Source organism: Squalius cephalus (genome assembly GCF_949319135.1).
Source record: "Squalius cephalus genome assembly, chromosome: 3".
Lineage (NCBI taxonomy): Eukaryota > Metazoa > Chordata > Actinopteri > Cypriniformes > Leuciscidae > Squalius > Squalius cephalus.
This window is the reverse complement of record NC_137124.1, coordinates 56,572,332-56,590,761: the sequence shown is the minus strand read 5'-3', so window position 1 is coordinate 56,590,761 and position 18,430 is coordinate 56,572,332. Positions and strand designations below refer to the sequence as shown.

At 36.7% G+C, this 18,430-nt stretch overlaps 1 protein-coding gene across 4 annotated transcripts in view; it reads right to left on the bottom strand.

Annotated features, from left to right (window-relative positions):
- ano1a (anoctamin 1, calcium activated chloride channel a) overlaps nucleotides 1-17,664 on the bottom strand; it is a 76,291-nt gene extending 58,627 nt beyond the window's left edge. The window contains exons 1-2 of one of the 4 annotated variants that reach the window (XM_079868011.1): nucleotides 17,573-17,664; nucleotides 3,280-3,452 (exon numbers count right to left, since the gene is read on the bottom strand). In XM_079868011.1, coding sequence (XP_079724137.1) covers nucleotides 3,280-3,452; nucleotides 17,573-17,585 — 186 coding nt within the window. In that variant the 5' untranslated portion in view covers nucleotides 17,586-17,664. Of the gene's footprint in view, nucleotides 1-3,279; nucleotides 3,453-7,812; nucleotides 7,973-12,293; nucleotides 12,474-17,572 lie in introns of those variants that run through there. The other 3 variants (XM_079868010.1, XM_079868008.1, XM_079868009.1) reach the window with 3 other exon arrangements.
- Nucleotides 17,665-18,430: the final 766 nt, after the last annotated feature.

The following is an 18,430-nucleotide window of genomic DNA, read 5'->3' as shown; positions in this document are numbered from 1 at the left end:
ATCTAGAGAAGATCTGTGTGGAGGAGTGGGCCAAAATCCCTCCTGCAGTGTGTGCAAACCTGGTGAAAAACTACAGGAAATGTTTGACCTCTGTAATTGCAAACAAAGGCTACTGTACCAAATATTAACATTGATTTTCTCAGGTGTTCAAATACTTATTTGCAGCTGTATCATACAAATAAATAGTTCAAAAATCATACATTGAGATTTCTGGATTTTTTTTTTTTAGATTATGTCTCTCACAGTGGACATGCACCTACGATGACAATTTCAGACCCCTCCATGATTTCTAAGTGGGAGAACTTGCAAAATAGCAGGGTGTTCAAATACTTATTTTCCTCACTGTATTTACAGTAGGAAATGTACAAAATATCTTCATGGAACATGATCTTTACTTAAAATCCTAATGATTTTTGACATAAAAGAAAAATCGATGATTTTGACCCATACAATGTATTTTTGGCTATTGCCACAAATATACCCGTGCGACTCGTGACTGGTTTTGTGATCCAGGGTCACATATTAGAATGATTTCTGAAGGATCATGTGACACTGAAGACTGGAGTAATGATGCTGAAAATTCAGCTTTGATCACAGGAAAAAATTACATTTTCACATAGAAAACAGTCAAATTAAATTGTAATTACCCATTAACTGTATTTTTATTTTACTTTTACAACAGTAGTGTATATTTGCATTCCAGTTTACAGAACCTTTACACCTATTTGTGGATGCATGAAAGCATGTAGAAGGGGAATTGTCTTACAGAGAAACAGAGAACATTTTCTTCAAAACCAATGATGACAAGGTGACACTGAGTGAAAGTCTAATTTTCTTTTTCAACAAATGAGTGCAATAATACATTTATCAGGGCAGGGAAGCAATCAGCCCGTGATCTTAAACTTCCCTCCAGCTCAGATTTAATGTTTGCTCCTCAGTGCCACACACGGGAGTCTTTTGTGTAATTTATCACTAGATACACCTAGTATAGTTTACTGCAGATAAAGTGTTTTAGAAAATGCATTGCGCTTTGCTTAAAAACAAACTCAGCAACTCTACGCTTCATGTATAATCCCTTGTGAGGTTTGAACCCGGGACCTTTGGGTTTCCAGACCAGTTATTTAACCACTTGCCATGCCACTTCTGTGTATTGAGGAAGCGAGAACCACAATGCTGAGATTTACAACAGTACCAACAAACAAATCACGTTAGCTCAGAGTAGGAAGTCAAATAGGCAAAAAACATTTCTCAAGTTCTCTCCTGTGCCTGACTGTAATGGAGACTTCCTTCCCTATAAGGATGCAAAATTAAGTTTACCGCTTTTTTTTTCAGCGGATGATTGTTAAAGGGGTCATGAACTGGCTTTTTTAATTATTTTATGACGTTCACTTGGTATTTACATTCAAAAACATCAAAATGAATAAGTAATAGGCTATTTTCTACCCTGGTTTTGAGCCTAGCTCCTGAAACACTCGGTTTTAATGGGCGTGCCGCGTTGAAGACTTGGAAGTAAACGCCCACTGCTATGATTGGATAACAGTTTTGCATATTATAATGAGTTTCATGTAATGCGCGAATCGGTGGGCGGGGCTAAACAGGCAATGCTGAAGTAGGCGTTGATCTTTTGCGGAGGCGGGGTTTGAAACCCTTTGACGTCATAGATCCCCACTTTGAAAAACCTGTCGTTCGCTGAGCCTGGTGTCAATAAAAGCTTTTATTGGATTAACAAGGAAGTTTTCAGTTCTGAAACTTACAGGATATTCTTATAGTATGATGATGACCTCTTATATGTCAAAAGCTCAAGGAAAATTTGATTTCTCAGTTCATCACCCCTTTAATAGTCTCTCTATAGTGTACCTTATTATGTAAATTTTTGGTTCAAATTAACGGTGAGCCTGTTATAAGAGTTAAAATTTTAGACCTGTTGGTTTTAGTGGGAAATTGCGTACATGCGTCACTCGCCTGTGTGTGTCTCGTCATATCTGTTAATAAAGTTGCTCTGGCTACTTTGACCCGTATGTGGAGTTTCGTAGGTTAATTGTAAAACGAGCGAGAAAGATTGACATGGAGCCGCTAAATCTCCAAACTCCGGAGAATCACACGCCGAACGTAGGAGAGTCCGCTGGCAAAAAGAGAATGAGAAGGAGCTCGTAATAAAACAAGAATCAACATTAGCTTGGCATTTTCGGAGATGGCAAGAACTGAGGGATTTGAAATGTTGTAAAAATGATGGTGTTTTTATTACTCCACAGGTACGGTATTTTACTGAACTGCCATATGTTGCTCTCAAACAGAGTTCATTGTAATGCATTATCTATTGTGAAGATCGTTTTAATTATGGTTGTTGTAGCGTTTGTTAGAATTTATTTTCAAGGAAGCACCGTGTCTATTAATGGGTAAAGCTACAGAAACGTCTTCAGCTAGTCAGCTTGAGATCCTTTCCATCTAAACTGGTTAAATCTCTTAAACATAGTAGTGACTGTTTTATGAAAAGTAGGATAAACGTATTCATTCACACAGTCACGCAGAGCCGAAGAACAACCAAAACAATGTTCTTCTACAAAATACATGCAGTTTTGCTTTTTAACAGCTGGAGGGCCAAACCGTACATAGTGTACCTTTAAGTTATTTGTCGTTGCAATCTTGAAAATGTGGTTACATCCTTATAAGGACGTTTAACACACCACACTCAAATAGTACCAAATCTATGAAACAGGCACCAAACACATGGTTGAACAAATTTGAATAAACTCATTCAGGATTAGCAGAGGGTATTTCAAAGTGACCCGTCTGTCCTGTAAATTTGCACACAAAAAAATCAAATACGCCCTCAGCATGCAAAATACTTTTGCACACCCACAGAGAACTAAAGATCGGTAGTGCTTAAATTTCATCACACCATCTGGAGCACGGAAACGAAGGAAATGTGTTCTAGCCGAGACGTGGTTGGCAAGCTTTAGCTTTTCGTGAAACACATTTATTTGGTTGTTTTATGAATTAGGGTATTTGCCTTGCATAAACACAAGCATCACAATGCAAATGTGACTTTATGTAATTTAACCTCCCTCGCTTTAATTTCATACGTCACCAGTTTCCAGAGACATCACTGCAAAAAGTGTAAACTGAAGCATTCAAATATTCATGTATTTGCCCAAATTTTGCCTTGCAAATTACGCTGGGAAAAACATGAGTGTTTAAAGAGAAACCGGTAATGTGTCTTTATTCCTGAAGTGAAATGTGTGCAGAAGAGGAAGGTTTTTCTCTGTTGTTGTGACTTACAGCAGAGTCCGTCTGGGGGTTTAGAGAATCCCTCGGGCCTTTCGAGTTGTCTTCATCAATCCCCTTCACATCCAACGGGACAGATTCATATCTCTCATTTCGCCACATGCTGTCCTGTCTTCCCGGCCCTGACGCCTGCTCCTCTGTGCTGTTGAAACCCAAGAGTTTCTCACCTGTTGAAGAGAGAACATCAATTCATCAATGCAAACATTACTGCTAAATGCTAAATTAATCTCGACAACTATGTGCGTCATACAGGATTTCAAATAATCATCCGGTGTGAAGTTTAGTTTGACTTGCGTTTAAAGAGAAAAAGAAAGTTTGAATGCTAAACAGGAGTTTAAGTTCGATAAAAACATAAGAGGCCCAGTTTCACAGACAGGGCTTAGATTAAGCCAGGACTGGGCCTTAGTTCACTTAGGAAATTTAAGTAGCTTTTAGAAAAAAACATTACTGGTGTGCATCTTGAGACAAAATAATGGCACTGATATACTTTAACTAAGATAGATCAATGCTATCTTAATTTTTCATTTTTTTATTTTTTTTTAAATGCAACAAAAAATATACAAAGATTTGTACGTGCATATACACCTCACAACAAGTAGAAAAGATCATGCATAATAATATGTAAAATAAAGTAGGTCATGCATGGGGGGGAATGTCTATCTTAAAACAACTCTTTTAGCGTTTTTAGACTGGGACTAGTTTAAGCCTTTATTGCAATTAAATCATAAATATTACATTTCTTTAAAAAAAAGTGGTCACATGGTCAGTATTCTAAATTGAATTAGTGACCAATAAATTGTGCAGAATCTTAAATATTTCTTATTCTTTTCACAGCATCATTTTTCTTTGTTCTGCAATTTTTCTAAATCATCTAAAAGTCTCTGCGTTTTGGAACATACCATATTAATACCATCATGACATTGCTTTTTTATAGATCACTAATAAAAGAGAGGGCAGCAGGGGTCAACGTATTTTTCTAAATGAATGTAAATCACTGCAGGAAACAATAAAGGCTCCCAATCCAATTACAGAGCAGCTGAAAGCAAATACATTTGATTTAAGATAAATGTACACGTCAAATATTACATATTAAGACCTTGACTAAAACCTAATAGATCATATCATGTTCTTAAAAAATGGAGTGGTAAACAACCGTGTTATTCTATGGTGAAACATAAAATCTGAAAAAGTAATATCCTATAGAAAGCATGGCTAAATTTTCCTCCCTAGAATGCATATGTAGGTCATTGTGGGATACAAGAGCATGCGTGTGTGTGTGTGTGTGTGTGTGTGTGTGTGTGTGTGTGTGTGTGTGTGTGTGTGTGTGACCTCAGATTGCTCCAAGGGGATTGTCTCTGCAATAATGTCAGCTTGCCTTTTTTTTTTTTTCTTTTGTACTCAATTTAATTTTGAATGTGATCACAATAAATAACACAAGAAAAATATTTTTGACAGACATATGGAAACAAGGGGCTTTACACCATCTTATCTAGAGGTATTAATACAAATACTCCTAATAATAAAACAGCATATTAAATGTGAAAATAAATAATAATGTCATAATATGATGTAATTTTCATATGATTATATAATATTTACTGCAGATCTTTTTTTTTTTTTTTTTTTTAAGTGATTGCGGGATTAGATTTATGTTGCAGCTGGGAAATCCATGTCATATTAGTGTAAGGTGGTCAAGCTGGTCAAGTTGAACATGATAGCTAGTTTGTTATTGGTCAAAGGTGGTTTACCAGCTTAAACTGGTTTGGTCAAATTCTAACAGAACAATCTCAGCCCGATGAGCTGGTATATGATCCATCAACTAGATCAATGCAGACAAGCTAATAACCAAAACTGTTCCAGCTAGAAACCATGTAAAAGCAGCAGCCATTAGAAGGTGAACACAAAGGATACTCTGTAAAAATATATATATATTGCAATTTAACTGTAAAAATGCGACCTTTTAATTAGCTAACAGTGCGTTCCTGTGCTATAGACCTCATGTAGCCCCGCCCCTTTTCAGTCTTCCAGTTTGTTATTCCACAGCATGAAGGTAAGAGATTACGGATTTGATCGTTTTAAAATCTTGACATTCATGACATCTGCTTCAAACATTACAATGCTCATGATAACTTTCCTTAACTCTACAATAAGTAAATCCACTTCACCAGCGAATTACTCTTCGACAGCGATACCACTGAAATATACAGAGCGACTGCAAAACTGGAAGTTCAGGCACAACATTGTAAAGATGACAGCGCGCTTGTTTCCCCAGCACATAAGGCATAGCCTACATATGGGGTTTTATTAGGTCTAACCTTACATTTCATGTAATTTTACAGAAAAATACTGTTAATTGTACCATTTTTGGAAGTAAATTAACAAATCATCTCATAATTGAAACTGAAAAGCCGTAAACTGACATGCCTAGAATTCTCTGTATGGCACTTCACATTTGATGGTTTTTAATTGCAATAATTGTTTCTTAGTTTTTTGTTATCAGTTATGTACATTGGGGTTTTATATAGCTTGTTTCCGCCACAGAAAAAAATAAAAATAATAATAATTGCGACTTTTTATCTCACAATTCTGACTTTTTTTCTCACAATTGCGAGATATGAAGTCAGAATTGTGAGAAATAAAGTCGCAATTCTGAGAAATAAAGTCGCAATTGCGAGATATGAAGTCAGAATTGTGAGAAATAAAGTCGCAATTCTGAGAAATAAAGTCGCAATTGCGCGATATAAAGTCGCAATTCTGAGAAATAAAGTCGCAATTGCGCGATATAAAGTCGCAATTCTGAGAAATAAAGTCGCAATTAAAACTATATAAAGTCAGAATTGTGAGATATAAACTTTTCTGAGGTAAAAAAAAAAAAAATCCATCTTTTTTTTCCTTTGAATTGGACTTTATATCTCACAATTGTGAGTTTATATCTCACAATTCTGAGAAAAGATGTCAGAATTGCGAGATATAAACTCGCAATTGCGTGTTATAAAGTCAGAATTGCGTGATATAAAGTCGTAATTGCGAGAAAAAAAGTCAGAATTCTTTATATCAGACTTTATATATCGCAATTCTGACTTTATAACACGCAATTGCGACTATTTCACGCAATTCTGACTTTATATCTCGCAATTCTGAGAAATGTAAATTCGCAATTGTGAGATAAAAAGTCGCAATTATTTATTTAATTTTTTTTTCTGTGGCGGAAACAAGCTTCCATAGTTTTACGTTACATCTACTGTTGTTAAATTAATGTTTATTGCATTATTTTAGTGTCATGTTTGTTACCATGAAGGTGTTTTGCATTTGTGTCAGTGTGCATGACCTTCTATATGTTGGTATTTACCTTAAAGGCTACTAGTGATGAACTTTGATTCATCGTGTGGTTTCCTCTTTATCATCAGTGTTATTATGGTGGATGTCAGCATATATTAAAAGTACAAAAGCGATTTAGCAGCAACGTGGCCTCGCTAATTCATCAGAAATAATTTTTCAGAATTTGTGATTGAGAAAAAATTATTATTTTAAAAGTGTAACAATGCCATATTTGAGCAACTGCACAGCTGTATGATATATGCTTTGTGCTTGCTTGCTCATAATAATATGCTTATTAATCATCACAATTCATCCGAATTTAAAAATTGATACCTTAACCTGAAAACAAGTAACCCCAAACCATCATCACGTTTCATATTCTTTGTGTTTAAAAGGACCATACTCATTTGCCAGTGTATAAATAATGAAGCTTGATTACATCCACTTGAATAATGTCAGAAAAATTAAAACATTTTTCAGAATGACATCCATTAAATGAGTGATGCATTTGATTGTCTCATGGAATTTCAAGGCCAATCAATCATGAATCTAGTCACACTTTGATTCTCTGTTGCTGATTTTCAGAGAAATATGGAAAATATTACAGGTTTTATGTCTACATTCTACAATATAGGCTACGTATTAATATTCTCCTTTAAAGTTCTCTTTGAAAAGACATGCATTCCCTTTCCCCGAATGGGAAAATCCCCTCTGCCAGCTCAGGTTGACATGCATCGCCCCCTCTCTCTCTCTCTCTCTCTCCCTCTCTCTCTCTCTCTCTCTCTCCTCAGGTGAAGATGATGCTGAGATGGATTTTCCTCATGCACTCTGTGTGTGTGTGTGTGTGTGTGTGTGTGTGCGCCCGCGCGCTGCCTGCAGGCAATGCGTGACTAAACCCACAGAACACTGATGCTCATGTAATAACACAAGCATGTTTATCTGAGATTAATATTAGTACTATTTTATAATTAATAACATCAGTCAACATGTTATTGCTCAAATGCATTATTTATGACATACCTGGATGTTATAAACTGTCTTGCAAAGCAATCTGGGCATTATAACCATGCGTTAGAAATTAATGTTGTCTGACAATTGAATTCTGTTTAGCTACGTAGCGGTTCAATATCTGTCGATCTTTAATATTCATTGTTAAAATAATAAACGCGCACGAATCAGGAATCTGAACACAAAACAGGAGAAACTCACCCGAGCCATCAGCCTCCTCATCTTTCATCGCAGTATTTACATCATCTTCACCCTTCATTGGTGCAAATGTGCGTTGTATCTAGTTTCCAGGTGGATATAGTGGAAGTTGTGTGTCGTGTACGCGACGCGCTTGTGTGTGTGTGTGTGTGTATGTGTGAGTGAGAGAGAGAGAGATCGCGATCGTTTCTAGAGTATTTACATGAAGTCTCAAGCAGAGCACTGACTGGATCCGTACGAATGCGTTTTATCTCACGCACCAACCACACACACACACACACACGCACATCTACATCACTAGGCACACGCGTTCCTCTTATCAGATGCGCTTTTGGGCAGTTCCTGAAGCAACACCAGTTGAATGCGGGCTTAGCTCATTCTGCACTGGTAAATTATGTGTTGAACTCACTCTACAGCTTGTTTGTGCACAGAGCCGATCAGCCTCATACGCACACTACGCAAGTTGCGTAGGCACCGCCTCCCCCTCGTGTCAAAGCGCGTCAATCAAAGTTTACAATATCGATGAGACAATGAGGGAGGGGGGGGGGGGGGGGGGGGCGCATGAGATTGAATTGCGGGAACAGCAGTCAGGTAGACCTGTGTTCTCTCATGACCTGTGTCATGGTCAGGTAGACCATGTTCAAACTCTCCAAGTTTGATGTCAGCAAAGAACAGAAAAATTAAGTTGATGTGCATCTCTCTCTAGTCTGTCTACCCCAGCTGGGCAGGGCATCTTTTGGTCTTTCTGTGTCTTGCTTACTAATGCCGGCCACTTCCAGGGCTGTTCTGTGACTTTGTGCATGACAAAAAAAAAAAGAAAGAAAAAAAGTGAGAGTGAAATATAACTATTTATTGTGTTGGATAAACGACAAAGGGCAACGGTGTATGTTTATAAACTGCAGCTAGGAAAAGATAACCGCGTCGCGCGTTAACATGCGTTCACATGCGCGTGCACGAAATAAAACGCGCACTTTCCAGCAAAACATCTGTGGGGACCAGTACAATATATGGGCGTGATGGCACTCCTATAGACGCACATACTTTTAAAACAAGACAATGATTATCTAGACCACAAGTCAGTTTAATTACAACTCAAGCAAGATGGAAAGCAATGTATTGACATTGACTAATGATTTATACGCTATATTGCATTTCAAATGTTGATTGGCTCGACATACCGTTTAATATGGATGCACATCCCTCAGTAAATAATAACCATCAAGTAGTAGGCTATCAATTATTGCTTTTATCATTTAAGACACAGTGGCATGCTAAGGCAAGCCATTTTAGCTTTTATTCATTCACAGGATGCATTTTTGATATCAATAATTAAATTTGTACTATTTAAAATGTGAATTCTTGATATTAAGAATGTACTTTTAGTGTCTATTTCTAATATCGGGAATTACATTTTCATTAGTACTAGTTAAAGGAGGGAGGATTGTAGTGGGAGCACTGGGGTGTCAGATGTGACTGTGTGGCAATGGCAAATGGTTTACATGGCTCATGGGTCAGGTATGAGGGTCCCTTAACAGAACTTTGCTTAGGGCCCCAGGGAGGTCAGGTTCGGCTCTGTTTGTGATTTACCTGGAGTCCTGGACGCATGCATATCGGCTATAAATGTGAAACGGGGCTAGTTGTCACATCTTTTACTGCAGCTAGTGAATTTTCAGAGTGTTTGACAGTTTTTAAGGGTAAACAGAAAAATACATGAAATTGCAAAAATGTACAACTACAAAAATAATATAAAATAAATGTTTTGTTCAAAACATTCTAATTAGAATGAATGAGCTAAGGGCTAAAACCTGGGTTCTATAAATGGCACCGGTCGCTACCTTGGATTAGCCACCATTCAGGATGTAATGTTACAAAATACAAACCATTATTTTTGATTACCTACAGTTTTTTAAAACCATGATTTCAAAATGGCTGTCGTAGAGTAAATCTGATTGGACGAGAGCTTTTCAAGAGTGCAGACCAGCTACTATAGCCTAACATTTGTACCATGCCGTCGTTACATCGACACACCAGTAGGTGGCAACAACTGGGTGGCTTGAGTAGGTAGGCTACTTATTTTGAATAAGTAATTACTTCACGACCGTGAACGTGCTACGTTCTATATAGTATGAACAGGGTGAACTTTTCATAGTTCTTAGAATTATTAGTGGAAGTACCTGCTTTTTGGCGTGTTCGCACTGCATAACTAGGAACGATTTTAGCTCTAGGAACTCCTTTTGGGGAAACTGAATTAGCTCATACTTCAGAGTAGGGTCTAAACCAGCACTTCCAGTGCCGTAAGTGTATGTTGATTGGCCAAATGCATACAAAACACCGGCACCCGGCACTTATAAAAAAGCCATGTAAACATGGTGATTTCGGACAATAACACACATCATTCCAGGAAATCCCTATGGGCATCATCGCTGTAGCCAAATAAACAGAAGATTGAGTTTGATTGATTAAACATGACATATAAATACACGACTGCCTTATTCTGTGTAAGAAGCACATCATCTCACAGAAGGATGAGCTCAACTGTCGTTATGGAGTGAGTTTGGAGTAAAAGCATGTTATTAAATGTTGTCTTTTGTTGGATAAGAGGTTCATTAATGCCTCTCATGTTTGGAAAGATGTTTGACTCCTGTTGCTTTTTCAAATGCACGTTATAAGTGACTCAATCTCACAGTGCTTTCAGACGGAGCAGCGTTTACAGAGCCGTACATCAATGACAAGCTGCGCATTAAAAATAATCGCAGCCGTTATAAGCGCGTTTTCATGTAAATTGCGATTAATCGTGCAGCCCTACTTGTGATTAATCAGTATCTAAGAGCAGCATCTATGAAATATGTGTTATTTTCAAGCATTTGAATTGTCACGTTATGCATGCAAAATTAGGAAACGCGAATGTAAACTATTTGCAGTCGCATTTCAAACGCATTAATCAATGCTACTTCAGTGAAATGAGCGCTGGTTTGTCTCAGCGTTCTGAGCTGCTGTGCGAGTCTCATCGACAAACACAACAAACGCAAGCTATCAGCCCCACCCAGCGCATTTACATTAAATGTGATTAATAGTGGACACTTTCACGCACTTCCATGTCAAAGTGTCTGTTATCAGATCTGTTGAAGATGCTGTTTCTCTTCATGTGTGCCAAGACATTTTAGAAATCCCGACCGGATTTTAGAACAGTTTGTTCCATGTCCGTAATATACATACAGTTAAGGTGATATTAAATGACTTAAACCGTGATATAAGATTTCGGATATATTGCCCATCTCCAAGTCATTCATTCCCTGTGCGACTTCTTGCAAAGGCACATCCATAAACCTCTTGCGTTTTGGTTGGTCACACCACAAGGTGTCGCTGTGGCCTCAAAGCTTCAGCACTGCCACTCTGAGCTCGATTGATATGTCTGAGGTAAAACACGCCCCCCTCATTAGCATACAGAGGAATAAATGTAGAAATAAATAAATGTAGAAATAAATAAAGGTAGACTAAAATACATGTATACATAAATGTGAAAATAAATAAGTGGAAATAAAATGCATAAATGAAAAAATAAAATAAATGTGGAAAAAAAATAGTATTAATTATACATACTATTATAATCAATTATACATAAATAAGGAAAGGAAATAAAAATATAAATACTCATTTTTATTTTTTACATTTCTTTGTATATTTACATATGTATTATTATTATTATTTACAATTCTTCGTAAATTTATTTATTTATTATTATGTCAGCTTTGGCATCCATAGCTCTGCAGCAGCAGCAATAATCAACAGCAGCATCTGGCACATCTATTCCGCCAAGACCAAATACATTAACTTTGTCATATCCATTACCATGCTAAAAATCTTCCGAGAGTTTTCAGAAATAGAAATTATTATATGCTTGTATTGAATAATATTATTGTTATTTGCGATTTAATAATTAATTATATAATTAATCAATTTTGTTAAATTAATCAAATGTTAATAATCAATGTTTTTTTCTTTTCTTTTCTTTTTTTTTTATTAGCGTATGTCTTTGAAGTATGAACTAGTGATATTTTTTCGGATCCCATGGCCATTTTTTTTTTTTTTTTTTTCAAGGATTGGTCCGTTTCAATTGTTATTGAATATTATGCGATGTTAAAAATTTCTTATATAGCCACATAACCGCCATGTGCGGTAACATTTTGAGATTATTTCAAGACAATTACCACCTGTATGTCAACTGTCGTACGGGCGACTGATTAAACTTTACAGAGATCAGCTGAGGGGGGAACACACACACACACACACACACACACACACCTTACAGATTTACACCGGCTGTAACACTGAATCGGCAGTCGAATCATAAAAAGGCTAGTCCACACTCCCCGAAAGAGAGTAGCCTAATGTCTTAACGTTTAAAAGTCACCTTTGATTAAACGCTGGAACCGGCAACTTTATAACTTGAGATTGAGAAGAAGAATGAAAATGTCAAATCTTACTTGTGCTCAGAGAGGAACTCGCTCCAGCGCTTCAGCTCTTGACTCCTGTTCACCTGCTCAAGCACTTTATCTCTCAACCACTCAAGAACATGAACACATCTTTCCTCCTCAGACCTCACAAAGAGCGCAGTCTTAACAATTAAAGTAACCCACTACACTTTTCGTACAAAGGCGTAACGCAACGTAAATGCGCGATGTGTGGACAGCGCGTGCACGGCACAGCTATGACGTATTCATAGGTGTTTCCCTCACTATCAAACCTGGGCAGGAATGTGGGCTGGCAGGGGACTGGCTAAAAATTATATTTGCAGTTTGAATTAATGTGTAAATGTTTTCTCTGAGGTTAACACACACACCGCACATGCACGCACACTGTTTGAACATCGAGTGTTATAGTTACGAAGTTATGCAGGTGAAGTTTGTCACTTAACTACAGGTCTCGGACGGAAGTTGGGATTGGGACGGACTCTTAACACTTAACACTTAACACAACAAGGTCCCATTTGTAACGTTAGTAAATTCTTTGGAATTATTTTTCATTGCTAGATTAACTAATGTACTTTACTAATGTTAACATTGTGTTACCAATTGCTCTTTGTAAGTGTAGGCTATAAAAAAATCTATCCAGTAATTACAAAAAAATAATAAAAAAATCTATCTATCTATCTATCTATCTATCTATCTATCTATCTATCTATCTATCTATCTATCTATCTATCTATCTATCTATCTATCTATCTATCTATCTATCTATCTATCTATCTATCTCTCTCTCTCTCTCTCTCTATCTCTCTCTCTGTGTATCTATCTATCTATCTATCTATCTATCTCTCTCTCTCTCTCTGTATCTATCTATCTATCTATCTATCTATCTATCTATCTATCTATCTATCTATCTATCTATCTATCTATCTATCTATCTATCTATCTATCTATCTATCTCTCTGTGTATCTATCTATCTATCTATCTATCTATCTATCTATCTATCTATCTATCTATCTATCTATCTATCTATCTATCTCTCTCTCTCTCTCTGTATCTATCTATCTATCTATCTATCTATCTATCTATCTATCTATCTATCTATCTATCTATCTATCTATCTATCTATCTATCTATCTATCTATCTATCTATCCGTCTGTCTCTCTCTCTCTCTCTCTCTCTCTCTCTCTCTCTCTCTCTCTCTCTCTCTCTCTCTCTCTCTATCTATCTATCTATCTATCTATCTATCTCTCTGTCTATCATTGAATGTCACTTGTAACCTCTGTTCCTGCTTTAGGAATAGAAATCCCGAATTTTCTTAAACAATTTCTTCCTCCTCCCCCTAAATTATTAACCCTCTATGGTACACACTATGATATCAATGAGGATTATTTTTTGGTGGTGTTTTCCTGTATGCTTAAAATTGGTGCCTCACCAACATTGTACCACACTGGACAAATTGAAACATTTTCACGTAGAAAAAAAGAAATATATTTATTGAAAACATAAATTTCTTTAACCAGACACTTGAACAAACACCTTTATCCAGTTTTTAATGTATTACAAATTTCATATTTAATAAAAAAAATTACATTTCATATCCAGCTGTTGCTCTCAGGCAACATTGTAGTGGAATACAAGTATTACCAAACCATCATATCATCAAGTTATTATATCAAGTTATCATATTCATTCATTGATTCATCCTCATCTCCATCTATACAATCTCCCTCACTCTCTCCCTGCAGGATTCACTATGTCATTACGACCTCATCTTCATCTTCCTCATCTTCATCCTCACCCTCATCAACTGGCAGTTGTGTTTTATATCTTTTTTAGCTGCTATGAAATGTGCAGATCATAACATGCAGATAGGCCTATGTGAATTACTATTCTTATAAGTGCATTACAAAATCATGCAAAAATGCAAATATATTTAGATAATTCGAACTCTTTTCCTTACAACTATAATATAAAATAACATTTGAATTATGCCTGGTATGGCCTTACGCAGTTTCATTATGTACAATGTTGCCTTGAGGCAACAGACAGTTTTTTTCTATGTCCTCTAAAACATTTGATGATATATAATGTAAAGTTCTTGACAATACTTCCAGTGAAGGGGACTCATATTTTTTTGTGGGTGATTAACTGGACGCAAATTAGTGAAAAAGTTTTCACTGGGGAAAATATGGAGCATGTGACCTGTGCACATGTGCTGAAACAGGACACAAAATGGACCCCTGTGGGTCATGTGACCTTTTTTTCTTTGCACTTTCATTGATTATTATGTGAGTTCTTCTCCCCTCAGATAGATTTGACCAATAAATGAGTGTCTCATTTTATTAAAAAAATAAACTAAAATAGACTATGTTGCCTGGAGGCAACACCGTACCATATGGGTTGATCTTCACATGTGAACACTGTTAAAGTTCATATCTTGAGGTATTATGTGGTTTGCTTTGACCTACTATTTACATAACAGATTATGTTAAATATTTGTTCTAGTTCTTGGTACACTATGTTCTGGTTCACAGCGGATCCTCCCCATTGTCTAACAGTTGGCAAGATGCTCACCTTTAATTGCAATCAAGCGACAGGTTCCAAAACGGCTCAGGCTTTTCTGAGAGCTCCATTGACACTTCCATATTTGTCACGCAACGCTGCACACTTCTGTTACAGATAACGCTTTCCTGTATGTTATACAGTGATATGTTGGCTTTCTGATGAGGCTATATTAACAGATATGCCAGAGACCTTTAATAATATGTGATTTCTTTTTCTTTCAGAAGACCGAACCTAACCTTCAAGAGTCATTATCATAAGCAAGATCACAAACATTTTGTTAAGTTTAAACAATAGATTTGCAGTAGAAAAGGTACTTGGACACTTGTCAAACTTGTCAATAGTCTATATTTAATGTGAGGAACCTGTGGATACTCTGATAGGAACTTGAGGGTAATTGTTGTCTTCATTGACTAAAAATGTCCTTGGATTTGGGTTGCCTGAAATGTAATTGCAAATATGACTCAGAACAAATGCTGTTATGATTGTATGCGTTAATCATCATTTTCATTATGTGCACATGCAAGAAAAGTCGCATTTGCCAGTGTGAAACTCTGAATTCTCAACAACACTCAATCTCAACAGTGACACCTGATGTTAGAAGAGGTGAGCCAGCGTCAGATATGGTGGACAAGAAACTCTACAGTAGATGGATATGAATGATTAGTTCAATGATCAGTGTATAATTCAGTAACATTAAGGTGTTGTATAGTCAGCTAATGTCAACCTAAAAACTCACTCTTTGTGGTTTGCTTTATGCAAATCAATGTTTTTTTTTTGGGCAGGGGACTTTATGTACAAATCATAAGTTGTGCAAAAGTGATACCCATTTAATCAGTTCACTTTTATCTACTGGTACAAAAACAGGTTCTGGCTACTCTCTGTATTTTGCTTCCAACTTGTCTAACTAAAAGTAGAAGGTTACCAAAGGCCGGTTGCACAAACTGATTAGACTGCTTAAAAGTTAGTCTTTTTTTTCAAGACTCGTCATAATTTTACAGTAAGTTACATAAAAAGGCAGATCGGTCTAATTTGAGACTTAAGTGACAGTCTTGACATAGTGGCTAAGTTTCTGCATCTGGCCCCATGCAGGTGTACTCGAACTAGGCGGCATTATATTTCCGAGAAAAAGCCAAGCATCATCCGTTCGCAGAGAGACTTTGCTTGATATTTTGTTATCTGGTGCAATGACATGCAACAACAGAGGCCCCAAACAGTCACACATGAATGTTTTAACTATACGGAGCAGACAGAAAGTGAGACTGAAAGAGAGAGTGTGTAAAAGAGATAAGAGAGGGGACTACTGTTTTTTTTTAGAGGTTACATTATAAACTGATGTGTAAAAACCATCTCCTAGTAGTTAAAAAGAGCAATGAATTGCATTCTTTTATGTCAAACAAACTCTTGTTTAGTTAGTTAGTCAGCTTCACGCTGAGGGCAACAATTAGCATAAAATCTTGTGACACAAGAGGAAGCAAATTTTTTCCCACATGCACTGTCTGAAGTCATCTGAAGCCAAGCCACAACACAATAGAGTAAAGTGGCAAGTAACGACCAGACACATAAGAGGAATGTACACACTAAACCCCATTGCTTTACAGCAGGCAGGTTAGGTGTATTGAATGACTCTTGAAGGTTAGGTTAGGTCTTCTGAAAGAAAAAGAAAATTTCAAAAGTCTCTCTGCAAATGGATGATGCTAGGCTTTTTCTCGGAAATATAATTCTGCCTAGTTCCAGTATACCTGCATGGGGCCAGATGCAGAAACTTAGCCACTATGTCAAGACTGTGACTTAAGTCTCAAATTAGACTGATCTGCCTTTTTATGAAACTTACTGTAAAATTAGGAAAAAAAAAAGCAGTCTAAGCAGTTTATGCATTGGTAACCTCCTACTTCTAGTTAGGCATGTTGGAAGCAAAATACAGAGAGTAGCCAGAACCTGTTTTTGTACCAGTAGATAAAAGTGAACTGATTAAATGGGTATCACTTTTGCACAACTTATATGATTTGTACATAAAGTCCCCTGCCCAAAAAAAACCCATTGATTTGCATAAAGCAAACCACAAAGAGTGAGTTTTTAGGTTGACATTAGCTGACTATACAACACCTTAATGTTACTGAATTATACACTGATCATTGAACTAATCATTCATATCCATCTACTGTAGAGTTTCTTGTCCACCATATCTGACGCTGGCTCACCTCTTCTAACATCAGGTGTCACTGTTGAGATTGAGTGTTGTTGAGAATTCAGAGTTTCACACTGGCAAATGCGACTTTTCTTGGTTATTCATGTGCACATAATGAAAATGATGATTAACGCATACAATCATAACAGCATTTGTTCTGAGTCATATTTGCAGTTACATTTCAGGCAACCCAAATCCAAGGACATTTTTAGTCAATGAAGACAATTATCCTCAAGTTCCTATCAGAGTATCCACAGGTTCCTCACATTAAATATAGACTTGACAAGTTTGACAAGTGTCCAAGTACCTTTTCTACTGCAAATCTATTGTTTAGTAGTTTAAACCTAACAAAATGTTTGTGATCTTGCTTGTGATAATGCTTGTGAAAAATACATACATGAAAAATTAATGCATTGTTTTGTTTCTAATGCAATGACATTCATACATTTTTAGATGCAGCTTTTTTGATGCAAAACACATAAAAATGGGTTTAATCATCTTTTTTTTTTTTTTTTTAAAAAGTGTTTTAGATATATGTTTACCTGCTGGTTGCATTGTCCCAACAATATGCCTGTCTCTGTCAGTGTGCCTCTTTCGTCCTCCCCTTCTGTTTAAAACTTCCTCAACTCGCTGAAAATGTAGCCTACAGAAAGAGTGTATCTGTGTAAATGAGTGAAGGCTGGACTGCTAAAGAAACCCTCAGCCTGAGTGGGACGTCTCAGTCCATGGGAGACACTCATTTTCACTGGTCTGGAAGTACCTCCCAAGTCCCACCACAAAAAGATCATTAAACTGGTATACCATTTACCATCAAGGCTTGGTCTTTACAGTTCTCTGAAACACACAAAGTTGTTTCCTGGAAGAGTTTATTTTAGTTTATTTTATTTATTGATCATCATGTCGTTCCAAGCCTAAATTACTTTCTTTCTACTGTGGAACACAAAAGGAGAAAATTCAACAAAAGCACACAGTGATCACGAACTGTCATCATTTCCCCTTCCTCTAAATGTTCATGCTAGGTTTGACATCAATAAAGCCTTCAGTTCATATACAAGGTTAGAGACAAAAAAACACACACAAAAAACAGAAACACTGGCCAATATAGTGTTGGGTTTTACTCCTATATGCTTGGGCTGGTGGCCAATTTTCACTAATTTCACATTTCATCAGTAAGAGTAGAGTGTGAAGGTTGCGATAGAACAGCTGTACATGACATATTGGAAACCACACAGCATTATGTGAGACATATCAAAGTTTAAAAGAATATAAAGTGATGGTGTGCGTCTCGCTGGCTCATCTGTGACCAGGATTGTAACTCTTTGTGGTGTATCGAAAGCCACGGTACCAGGGTAAAACCGGCATACCTCCACGAAGGTCGAATCACATCCAGCAGAAGTAAC